At 45.4% G+C, this 12,234-nt stretch overlaps 1 protein-coding gene across 3 annotated transcripts; it reads left to right on the top strand.

Moving 5' to 3' along the window:
- The first annotated feature begins 1,286 nt into the window (after positions 1–1,286).
- On the top strand, positions 1,287–11,967 carry LOC111143054 (nucleolin). Of its 3 annotated transcripts, XM_022496514.1 has the most exons (15): positions 1,287–1,571; positions 2,736–2,852; positions 4,364–4,423; positions 4,802–4,853; positions 5,453–5,656; positions 5,879–5,965; positions 6,165–6,306; positions 6,982–7,106; positions 7,688–7,811; positions 8,447–8,604; positions 9,054–9,177; positions 9,851–9,984; positions 10,589–10,715; positions 11,080–11,303; positions 11,485–11,967. In XM_022496514.1, exons 1-15 carry the CDS (start codon positions 1,554–1,556, stop codon positions 11,559–11,561), a joined length of 1,773 nt encoding a protein of 590 aa, XP_022352222.1. In that variant the 5' UTR covers positions 1,287–1,553; the 3' UTR covers positions 11,562–11,967. The 3 variants fall into 3 exon arrangements, with proteins under 3 accessions (XP_022352222.1, XP_022352213.1, XP_022352206.1); XM_022496505.1 differs by having other exon boundaries at positions 1,363–1,571; positions 4,364–4,853; XM_022496498.1 differs by lacking the exon at positions 1,287–1,571 and adding an exon at positions 1,834–1,968 and having other exon boundaries at positions 4,364–4,853.
- The last annotated feature ends 267 nt before the right edge of the window (positions 11,968–12,234 follow it).

The following is a 12,234-nucleotide window of genomic DNA, read 5'->3' as shown; positions in this document are numbered from 1 at the left end:
AGAAAGCAGGGTGCTGACCCCAGTACTGGCCCCAGCCTCCTCCCTGATCAGAACCCCCATGAGTAGCTGTGGATTTCCTACACACTCAAGTCCCAGGAGTATGCTAGTTAAGAATTGCAAAATAACTTGATTGCTCACAAGAATCCCCATGGGCCCTTGTTAAAATACAAAATCCTGGTCCCCAGCCCAAACCTCTTTAATTAGAATCTCCAGAGGTGATTCTGAACAGCAGTTCAATTATGGAAATACTGTCATAGCCGAAGGTATCAGGCATGGTTTTGTAGAAACATTTTAGGTACCGGATGCCCAGGATATGTCCTAGGCAGGCTCTATACTACAGGTAGTGCTCTGCGTTAAATTTGGCACGAGTGAAGTTTGCCCACAGTGACCCACCAAAGTAATCGGCAGAAGCACAACGCAAAGAACCCTCTGTGCCTCCGCATTGAGGGAACTTTTCCTTTGGTTCTTTTGACTGATTCCTATCGGTCCTCCTATCACCATTTGGTGATACTGAATTCAGTCACATTTTAATGTATGCTTTAGTTTCAAATAACAAAAAGGGAACTTGTGAGTGGTCAAAGGGTTGGCTCTGTGCTTGGTCAGGTTCCTCTCTCCACCCCAGTTAGGCCACCTGGCGATCACCAGAAAGTTCTCTCTCTGGGCCGGCTCCTCATTGGGAGAAATACCTAACGCGTGAGGTTACTTGACATTAAATATGCTATTTGTGCACCAGCTCAGACATCCGCGGCTCTCCGGAGGCAGCTTTGGACACGTGGCCCGGGAGAGAGCCACCTGCAGACGGGGAATTTCTGGTCCCTGGTTCGTTGGCGGGCGGGGCTGACGTGGGCCTCCGACGAGGGCTCTGTGAACCTTTGCGGTCCCCGAGTTTCCGGAGGTCTCGGTCTCAACAGCGGGGAAACGGGGGACGAAGGGCTCTCTCCACGGCCGCCGGACGGCTCACTGTGGAAAGCGGGCCGGAGCCGCGCAGCATCTCCAAGGCCTCCTCAGTCGACAGGACCTCGACGCATTCGGGAACCCGAAACCACCCCCTTGCCAGCCGCCCGGGGCTCAGGAATAAGCGGCGCCAAAATCTTCCGTCCCACCGCGCAGACGCCGGGAGAGCAGGCCGCGGAGGGGCACTATAGGAACCGCGCGCCCACTACCCAATCGGCGCCGGCCTTGCACAAAGCGAGTCCCGCCCCCAGGGCGCCGCCGCCGAATCCCCTCCCCACTCCCCGGCCCTCCTCGGCCCGCCCTCTCCCGCCTGCGTCCCGCCCCGCGCCGTTCTGGGGTAGAGGCTCCCGATTGGTCCAGGGGATGGACGCAACCTCTGATTGGCCGAGACGGAGTCACGAGGGCGCCGTCGTCGCCTTTCCAGAGGCGATTACTGGGCAGGCTCAGTCTTTCGCCTCAGTCTCGAGCTGTAGCTAGCAGCCAAGCGTACGTGCTCCGGGATCTTCTGTACCAGCGGCCGCCATCGACGTCGCTTGGGTTCCTCTAGGCTCCTCTGCGCCACTCGCCCGCCACACACTCTGCCGGCATAAGCGGCCATCATGGTGAAGCTCGCAAAGGTAAGAAGACGGCTTGCGCAAGCATGGACGTCGAGGCCTGCTTTCTGAGGAGCGCGCGCGCGGCGCCGCGAGGAGGAGGGCCTGCGCGCCGTCCCAGGCGCGTTCGAGGGCGCCATGCTGCGGGAAATCTCGCGCGATTAGTGGGGAGGTCTCGCGGCTTTTGGCTCTTCGGTGGCGAGGTGAAGCGCTTCGGCAGGTTCCGCGGGTGGTTGCTGCGGCGCGGAAAGACTTCGAGACTGAGTGGGGAGGGGGCGCTGGGCCCCTGGATGGAGGGATGATGCCGAACTCCTGCGACGGGCCAAGCGGGGCCCCGCCTCCTGACGCACGTGCCCCAGTGCGCGGCCCGCCACGTGGGCCGTGCCGCGTGTGTCCCGGCGTCTGCGGAGGGGACCTTGTGGTGAGGTGGGAAGCGGTGGGATTGCTTTAGATGGAGGCTCTGCGGCCCACGGGATGTCGGCCCGGGCCAGTCGAGCCGACACGAGGTGGGCTGCAGAAGGAGGCTCTTGCTCGTGCTTTCTGTGCGGTGCAGCGCGCACATGGTGACCTGCGAGCTATCCCCACGTGGCTCCGCCGGGCCTGGAAGGGGCGGGGTTGTTAACCATGGGGAAGAACTTGAGGGGAGGACCGAAGGTAGTAAGGTTGAGGTCTGATTTTTTTTTTTTAAGTTGTCTAAAAGATCCTCCCCCGAATTTGGATTCAGGCGATAGTTTGGGACGTGGTGCCAGAATTTACCAGAGGCTTTTTTTCAGGTGTAGTTCTCTCCCCCACCCCCCGCCCCCCGTGAAGGGCTATGGATTGTTAGCCGTTAAAATTGGCCAGTAGTAGTCAATTAGATTAATGCATGAGGTCATGGTCGATTTTGCAAGTATAGTTTTAAAAACGGTTGTGCTTAACGAAGGCAGGAGGAGAGCTACAACAATTTGTTGTAGCTGCTTTTTCATCTTTGGGTTTTTGTAAAACCTGACAGGAATAATGGGGTTGGGGTTGACAGTTTTCTATTTTAACATTGACCTCAGTAATGGGTTTTCGTGTTAATTTTTATATCTGGCAGTGGAAAAGACAGGGTTTTAAGAAAGGGAGGTGACTGCTTTTCACTCTGCAGAACGATGGCAAAAATATGAATGATCTGAGATGTACCTGTAATGTGCTAAATGTCTCTTTTAGGCTGGTAAAAATCAAAGTGACCCCAAGAAAATGGCTCCTCCCCCAAAAGAGGTAGAAGAAGACAGTGAAGATGAGGAAATGTCAGAAGATGAAGATGATGAAAGCAGTGGAGAAGAGGTAATTGTATGTGACTTAATGCAAATTTGTGTTTCACTATGAAATGGAGTTAAAACAGGGCGTATTGGATGTCTGAAAATTGTGACAAAAATAAGATTACATTCATTCATCCATGGTCTGCTGAGATGATTGTTTCCCAAGCTCTTCATTGACCTGTTAATAGAGGTAAGTATTTGAATTTGAGAGAAAAGATTGGGAGTCTCCTTTTCATGAGCACTGTGGAGGGCTTCGTGTTAATGTTGTGTCGAGTTGTGACATTTAGTTTGACTCTGTTAACCTAACATACTAGATGAGTAAAGAGCCTGGACTGTTAACTGTTAAGTGAGTGGCATTGCTGTGCCTTGTATTCAGGTTTGAGGTTAGCTTTACCAGAATAATAATAAGAGTTGTTGTAATTATTTTCCCAGCCTCCAAGTGGGATTTAGTCTCTATTCCATTGCCTGAGTTTGATAACTGGTTACTATACCTCTTGGTGTGGGTTGAGGGTTGCTACCTCTCTGTGTTAACCTGTTACCATTCCTGGCTACTGCTTTGTCAGCTGTGAAGACAACTAACTAGTATATTTGTGCTCAGATTTCTTGTGTAGAGTTTAATCAAGGTTTTACTGATAATACATTACCCAGTAAAACTGGCAGTGAGTAAAAGGTATAACTTAGGTGTAGTACAATTAGATGTAGATAAATGATTTTTATTAAGCTTAAGATGCTCACTCTTTCTATTAGTTTTGTAAGGGCTAACTGTCCAGTATATTTGATACTCATTTTCTGGTTTTAAGAGTGAGCCTCCAGTGAACTTCATACCACTGCCCACTGTAGGACCTCTAAATGATTTAGTAGCACTTAACAAGTAGAGCTTTTTATTTGGAAGACTTTAAATTACATCTGTCAACTCATAATTTCTAACAATATGTGAGGTTGGTGCTGTTACCCTTTACAGAGGAGGAAAAAAGTTAAGGCTGTCATACAGTGGCAGGTGGGATGCAAGCAGTCTGTTGTCAGGTCCATGTTAGGCTGTGCTGCTTTAAAGATGGGGTTATAATGTATGAGATTTTTTTTTTTTTAAAGATTTTATTTATTTATTTGTCAGAGAGAGAGAGAGGGAGAGAGAGCAAGCACAGGCAGACAGAATGGCAGGCAGAGGCAGAGGGAGAAGCAGGCTCCCTGATGAGCAAGGAGCCCGATGTGGGACCCGATCCCAGGACGCCGGGACCACGACCCGAGCCGAAGGCAGCCGCCTAACCAACTGAGCCACCCAGGCGTCCCTGTATGAGATATTTTAACTGTTAAGAGGCGTTCCTTATGGTTGAGTATTTCACTTGAAGATGAAGGCTGTGATTTCAGGCACATGGAAGGACCCATGTCATGGCCCTGTAATTTTAACATGCTAACATATATCCAGTGCATGTGGTGTGGAGCCAGAACCAGTTCCAGAAGTTACTACTCATTCATGAAACCAAGGCCGTCTTTCTGGGTTTGGAAACAGCCTTATGTTTGGTTTTATTTATTCTTCAGGTTATCATTCCTCAGAAAAAAGGCAAGAAGGCTACCACCACTCCAGCAAAGAAGGTGATGGTTTCCCCAACAAAAAAAGTCACAGTTGCCACACCAGCCAAGAAAGCAGTTGTTACCCCTGGCAAAAAGGCAGCGGCTACACCAGCCAAAAAGACCGTTGCACCTGCCAAAGCAGTAGCAACACCTGGCAAGAAGGGAGCCACACCAGGCAAGGCATTGGTAGCAACCCCTGGTAAGAAAGGAGCAGCCACCCCAGCCAAGGGAGCAAAGAACGGTAAGAATGCTAAGAAGGAAGACAGTGATGAGGAAGAAGATGATGACAGTGAAGAGGAGGATGAGGAAGATGAGGAGGACGAGGAAGATGAGGATGAATTTGAGCCAGCGGTGATGAAAGCAGCTGCTGCTGCCCCTGCCTCCGATGATGAGGATGATGATGAGGAGGAAGAAGATGAAGACGATGAGGAGGATGATGAAGATGAGGATGAAGATGGTAAGGAGTTTTTTCATTAGTTTTTGGGCTACTTTTGTAAGATAGATTGGGGTGAGGTTTTGGCAGTAATGCTGTGTATTCCATGACAAGCTGGAGTTAGATGAAAGCCATTCCAGGGGTTTCTGGGGTGTTAGTGGTACACTAGACTTAAGTTACCCAAAATGGTTGCCTGCCCCTGAGAAAATGCTTAAAATGGCACATTTTGTGAGTATTTTTCATAATGGCAGATTTTGCTTCCAACCAATCTGTTAATTTCCTTCCATAATTTGTTAAGCACAGTGGTATTAATAGAATTACATTTCCTTTAGATTTTCTTTTCTTTTTCTTTTTTTTTTTTTTAAGATTTTATTTATTTGACAGAGGGAGAGAGATCACAAGTAGGCAGAGCAGAAGGCAGAGAGAGAAGGGGAAGCAGGCTCCCCGCTGAGCAGAGAGCCCGATGCGGGGCTCTATCCCAGGACCCTGAGATCATGACCTGGGCTGAAGGCAGAGATACAACCCACTGAGCCACCGAGGCGCCCCTCCTTTAGATTTTCTTAGAACTTAGAATGTTTTGGTAGAATTCTCTTGAGTTTTTTACTAAGTTGCATCACTTTCAGACTCTGAAGAAGAAGCTATGGAGACTACACCAGCCAAAGGGAAGAAAGCTCCTGCAAAAGCTGTTCCTGTGAAGGCCAAGAGCACAGCTGAGGACGAAGATGAAGAGGATGATGATGAGGATGAAGATGATGAGGAGGAGGATGAGGAAGATGAGGAGGAGGAGGAGGAGGAAGATGAGGAGGAGGAGGAGGAAGAAGAGGAAGGTATTCAAGTTAGATTCTGAAGTACACCCTAAAATTTTTATTTGAAGGAGACAACTTCAGGGGCATCTGGCTGGCTCAGTTGGTAGTCTTGCAGCTCTTGACCGTGGAGTCATGAGTTGGAGCCACACGTTGGGCACAGAGGTTACTTTATCCAAAAAAAGGGAGGCACTTCATTATGTGTGGCTACTGACTGATAACCAGATTGTTTGAAATCTTGTCCAGAGCCTGTTAAAGAAGCACCTGGAAAACGAAAGAAGGAAATGGCCAAACAGAAAGCAGCTCCTGAAGCCAAGAAGCAGAAAGTAGAAGGTAACTGGGGAATGGAGATTAGGGAGGGTTAGGACGCCTAATAGCACAAGTGATGAACAACAAAGGGACTTAATACTGAAACTTGATGTGATACTGTGATATCTGATGTGCTCTGTGTAGAAATGGCATAGTGGAAGTTTAAGTTCTTGCCATACTTTGCAGATAGAATAGACTAATTTTGAGTTTATATTTTGTATAGCTACAGAACCAACTACATCATTCAATCTTTTTGTTGGAAACCTGAACTTCAGCAAATCTGCTCCTGAATTAAAAACAGGCATCAGTGACCTTTTTGCTAAAAATGATCTTGCTGTTGTGGATGTCAGAATTGGTGTGTCTAGGTGAGTATGAGGGAGTTCTCCACATTGCTTCTGGGTTTGCAAATCTTTTAAGTATTAGACACTAATGAATTAAGTTACTAGATTATCAAAATACAAAATCCCAAATCGAAGTTTTCAAAATCTCCTTTAAATTTTGTAATGCACTAAATTCTGAATAAGTTGATGCTTATGTTTCTAGAATAATCTAAAAATACTGGAATTGGGGCACCTGAGTGGCTTAGTCAGTTAAGCGTCTGCCTTTGGTCATGATCCCAGGGTCCTGGGATCCAGTCCCGAATTGGGCTCCCTGCTCAGTGGAGAGTCAGCTGCTTCCTCTTGCCTCTTTACCCCATGCTTGTGCATGTGTGCTTGCCTTCTGTCAAATCTTTAAAAAAGAAAAAAAATGGGTAGTGGATTTGAAGAGCTATAATTGTTATTGTTTTTAGATAGGATTTTCTTAGTGCTTAAAACAGGTTCTTTTGACACTTAATATCAGTTGTTATGAGCAGTATGGTTACTATGATGTCAAAGGTGAACTCACATCCCTTCCCCATATTCACACTTGAACTGTAGGTGCTTTTTTACTTGTTTGCCGCCTCAAATTAGTGTTCCTGCTCTCCACTATGTGTTCTGTAGTTTGTGTTTTTTAATGGGGTTTTCCCCCACTCATACTTTTTTCATCTTACCACCTTAAAGGAAGTTTGGCTATGTGGATTTTGAATCTGCTGAAGACCTGGAAAAAGCTTTGGAGCTCACTGGTTTGAAAGTCTTTGGCAATGAAATTAAACTAGAAAAACCAAAGGGAAAAGACAGTAAGAAAGGTATGTAAGGCTTCAGGTCATCGTGATAGTGCTCTCTCCTAACTTTTTAATGGGTATGTATCTGGTCGGGAGGTAAGTGGCCAGACTAAGTAGTTCAGCTTTCTTCCCTTGGTTTCCTTACAATGTGAGGACTCAGTTCAAGAGTTAAAACCCACTGCTTGCTGGTGATAAAAATTCTCAAATCGCAGGCAAGCAAGCATAGACGTCGATAAAAAAAGAATTGGTTAATATAGACGGTTCTTTTCCTCACTGGAACTAGATTATGTCTCCCAATTACTCTTTCTGTATTCTTTACCTTTTCTCTGTTCACTTGTCTTGTTTTAAAATGTTCATAATTTTTTAATTCAGAAAATACTGAGCACCTGTTTTAGTTAAACTGTGTTCTAAGTATTCCGTGTATGGTTTGCTTGAATTACGACAGCATTTCATTTTTGCCACTGCTGCGTCTCCGTACTGGCAGAGTGCCGTGTGTGCTGTACCTCAGGTTACGTGTTGTACAGAACTTTTCCATTAGCTGATGTTTGTGGGTTAAGGGAATGTCTTTGAGGCCATACGTTTCCAGTTTTGTCTTTTTTATCTAGATCGAGATGCAAGAACACTTCTGGCTAAAAATCTGCCTTACAAAGTTACTCAGGATGAATTAAAAGAAGTATTTGAAGATGCTGTGGAGATCAGATTAGTCAGCAAGGATGGAAAGAGCAAAGGGTATGTTTTGTGTCTGTGGAATGTTGAGTTTTATTAAAATAATTGGATTTCCCTGGTTTCGTAATTTTGACCTCACTTTCTCAGGTGTGTGATTTTTGGCAAATTAACCTTTAATCAGTGCCTCTGTTTCCTATCTGTACAGTGGAGATAATATACTTAACCCGTACCGTGATTTTAAAAGGCGAGCTCATGTATAAAGTACTGTGCAGTGTGCTTAGTTTTATAAATAATAATAGTTATGCAGTGAGGTGGAGTTACCGTGAATAAATTTTCTGGGTATACTTGGCAGCCTTTTGTAGTATGGGAGGAAAGTTTTCATTGAAAAGTAGAACATGGCAGAAAACGAGAACATTTCAGTTTGAAACAAAGAATGCTTTAATTGTACTCATAAAACCTTAAAAAAAAAAAACGGTTTTTAGGGACACCTGGGTGGCTCAGTCATTGGGTGTCTGCTATCAGCTTGGGTGGTGGTCCTAAGGTCCTGGGATCGAGCCCTGTGTTGGGAAGCCTGCTTCTTCTCACTCCCTCTGCTTGTGTTTGCACGCTCGCTGTCAAATAAATAGTCTTCTTTTTAAAAAAAATACGGTTTTTAAAAACGAGTTCTTTGTGGTATCTCCCCCCCCCCATTGTTGCAGGATTGCTTACATTGAATTTAAGACAGAAGCTGATGCAGAAAAAACCTTGGAAGAAAAGCAGGGAACAGAGATAGATGGGCGGTCTATTTCTCTGTACTACACTGGAGAGAAGGGTCAAAGTCAAGACTACAGAGGTGGAAAGAATAGCACTTGGAGTGGTAAGAATTTATAGGATTCTGGGATTAATGGGTTGAAATCTTTGTACTTTAAGTTAACTAATCAGATGTAGAAAAACATCAAGTTATGCCTCTATTTGTAATAACTCAGTGTCTTGAGTGAGAGTTGTACGAAGTCATTTTGCATTAGAATATAGATTAGCTTCCTTCGTGTGTATGCTTTTTACTTTAGCTTAGTGTGCATTGATAAATTAGAATCTAGGAAGATGTAGACAAGTAGCTTTTATGTCTCTAGGTAACAAGACTGAAACAGTGCATGACTAGTGCTCAGTCTGAGTAATAGGTAGAAGTCCACCTGTGTTGCTGTTGGTATGCTAACTCTTCCTAGGTGTGGAAGTTCTTAAGGAAGGTATTGTAGCTGTAACTAAACTTGGTGACCATTGCTTCAGAGTCTTCATTTTTTGTTGGTTTTGTTTTGTTTTGTTTTGTAGGTGAATCAAAAACACTGGTTTTAAGCAACCTTTCTTACAATGCAACAGAAGAAACCCTTCAGGAAGTATTTGAGAAGGCAACTTTTATTAAAGTGCCCCAGAACCAAAATGGCAAATCTAAAGGGTAAAATAACTAGTATTTTTAGGTTACCCATTAATGTGTTCTAAGAATGTCTTGCATAGCTCTAAAAAGGGGGGTAAAATTACTGTTTTTCCTGGCTATTATCGGAAGCGGAATCGTCTTAGCTCCACAGATTTGTATAAAGACCATCATTTAAGAATCACTTTAAGGTGGGGCGCCTGGGTGGCTCAGTGGGTTAAGCCGCTGCCTTCGGCTCAGGTCATGATCTCAGGGTCCTGGGATCGAGTCCCGCATCGGGCTCTCTGCTCGGCGGGGAGCCTGCTTCCCTCTCTCTCTCTGCCTGCCACTGTCTACTTGTGATCTCTCTCTGTCAAATAAATAAATAAAATCTTTAAAAAAAAAAAAAAAATCACTTTAAGGTGGGGCGCCTGGGTGGCTCAGTGGGTTAGGCCGCTGCCTTCGGCTCAGGTCATGATCCCGGGTCCTGGGTTCGGGCCCCACATCGGGCTTTCTGCTCAGCAGGGAGCCTGCTTCCTCCTCTCTCTCTGCCTGCCTCTCTGCCTACTTGTGATTTCTCTCTGTCAAATAAATAAATAAAATCCTTAAAAAAAAAAAAAAAGAATCACTTTAAGGTAAAAGGCTTGGTGGTGGTAGATGACAGCATAGGAGCCATGTGCTTGGTGACTTGCTCTAAGTATTGTTTGTTTGTCCTCAGGTATGCATTTATAGAATTTGCTTCATTTGAAGATGCTAAAGAAGCTTTAAATTCCTGTAATAAAAGGGAAATTGAGGGCAGAGCAATCAGACTGGAGTTGCAAGGACCCAGAGGATCACCCAATGCCAGAAGCCGTGAGTTATATTTAATAGGGTATGGTGTTGTGGGTCAGCACTCCTCGGTGTGTTGCTGTATTGGGGTGTTTTGTTTTCTGGGGGTTTTTTGGGGTCCAATTTAGAGATGAACATTTTTGTTTATCTCTTGTTGCTGAGTGAAGGATACTGGATATGATGATTGATTATCTGAGAAAATAATTGATGAAATCTCAAGAAAATTCCTCTAGATAGTCAAGTTCTGATCCAGCTGTCTTCTCCAAGCAACACATCTGCCCCTGGTTACTGTCCTGTGTGATCATTGTAAAAAGCTTCCTGCTTAGGGAGCTCTCTGTCTGGTTTCCATTGCTTCTGCTTTCCATAAAGGATCTGAGACAGGATCTCAACTGGTCTGGTGATGAGTGTAAGTTTAAGATGGTGCTTGATGTATGTCTTTTGTTTTAATTCATGAGTTTACTAAGTTGCTTTTACCTGCTTTTTTTTTCAAATAGCCTTTAAGTGAAGCGCTTGCATCTGCTAAGATGAGCATTCTTGGCCAGTAGTCTCATACTGGACATACTGAAAGCCAGCATCTGGTTATTGTGAATTGTGGCTTTAGGTAAAATGTACAATTTTTCTTCCGTAGAGCCGTCCAAAACTTTGTTTGTCAAAGGTCTGTCTGAGGATACCACAGAAGAAACATTAAAGGAGTCGTTTGATGGCTCTGTTCGGGCAAGGATAGTCACCGACCGGGAGACTGGGTCCTCCAAAGGGTAAGCTGAGCAGGGAATGTTCAGCGTTTGCTAAGTGGAGACCTCCCATCTGGCAGATCTTCTCATTGAGCTCCTTTCTGTCGATTGGTGGCAGTTTATGGATTCGCACGAGAAGAAGAGACAATTCACAGTTAGCATTATTTTACCTTCTGTCTTCTCAGAGGTATATTTTGCTGTTTTGTGAGACATTTCTGAGGTTCAAACAGTAAAACCAGTTTCAACCTTCTGGGGTAGCTCCTATTACTGGGGTCTTTCTCCGTTGATCACATCTGTTTCCTATGGGATCAGTGTCCAGCATGTGAGGTTAATCTGGGCACTTGTTCAGTATGTCTTCTATAATGGGCAATTTCATTTGGCCTTTTAGGTTTGGTTTTGTAGACTTCAACAGTGAGGAAGATGCCAAAGCTGCCAAGGAGGCCATGGAAGATGGTGAAATTGATGGAAACAAAGTTACTTTGGACTGGGCCAAGCCTAAGGGTGAAGGTGGCTTTGGAGGCCGCGGTGGAGGCCGAGGTGGCTTTGGAGGCCGAGGTGGTGGCAGAGGAGGCCGAGGTGGATTTGGTGGCAGAGGCCGGGGAGGCTTTGGAGGTAAGGAGGCTGGGGGGCTTGGTTTTGTATGTACTGGACACTGTGGCACATGCACTAAAGAATGTGCCCAGAGCCCAGGGTCCATTGTCTCAATCTCCAGGTTCTCACTGGTCACTCTGGGGAGGGGAGGGTTCCTGGCAGCTTTGAACTTACTCTTTAATGATGTCTTGCCTTCCTATAGGGCGAGGAGGCTTCCGAGGAGGCAGAGGAGGAGGGGGAGATCACAAGCCACAAGGAAAGAAGACGAAGTTTGAATAGTTTCTTCCATCCCTTTGTTTTTCCCTCTTCTGTTTGAAAGAAAAGGACTCTGGGGTTTTTACTCTGTTACCTGATCAATGACAGAGCCTTCTGAGGACATTCCAAGACAGTACAGTCCTGTGGTCTACTTGGAAATTCGTATAGATAACATTTCAAGGGAGATACCCTGTTGGTTTTGACTGGATATTCATATAAACTTTTTAAAGAGATGAGTGATAGAGCTAATCCTTATCTGTAAGTTTTGAATTTATATTGTTTCTTCCCATGTACAAAACCATTTTTTTCCTACAAATAGTTTTGTTTTGTTTTTTGCGTTGGGGGGTGTAAAGGAAAGCAGAATGTTTTATCATGGTTTTTGCTTCAGCAACTTTGGGACAAATTAAAAGTCCTAAACTCTGGTGCCAGACTTGTACTTCCTAGAGTGTTTCTCCTGGACTGTAGTGAAGGTGGAGCATGGCAAAGCCAGCTTGGCCACTCCAGGTCCACCCCGCCACCCCTCCTAAAGTGCTTGATAAGTTGGTTTCAGGTATCCTGGCTACAAGTTTTGGTGAAATGGCTGGTAAGATGAAATGAAAGGCTTGTTGGAATTCTGCTGTGCCTTATCCTGCTTGTAGGAGGTCTGAGAATATCAGGTATCCTGAAGAAGTTCTGGAGAGGGGCCAGGAGCACATTG

Source organism: Enhydra lutris, unplaced genomic scaffold (assembly GCF_002288905.1).
Source record: "Enhydra lutris kenyoni isolate GAN:26980312 unplaced genomic scaffold, ASM228890v2 scaffoldscaffold1, whole genome shotgun sequence".
Taxonomy (NCBI): Eukaryota; Metazoa; Chordata; class Mammalia; order Carnivora; family Mustelidae; genus Enhydra; species Enhydra lutris.
The sequence above is the reverse complement of the archived record's forward strand: the minus strand, read 5'-3'. Positions and strand labels throughout refer to the sequence as shown.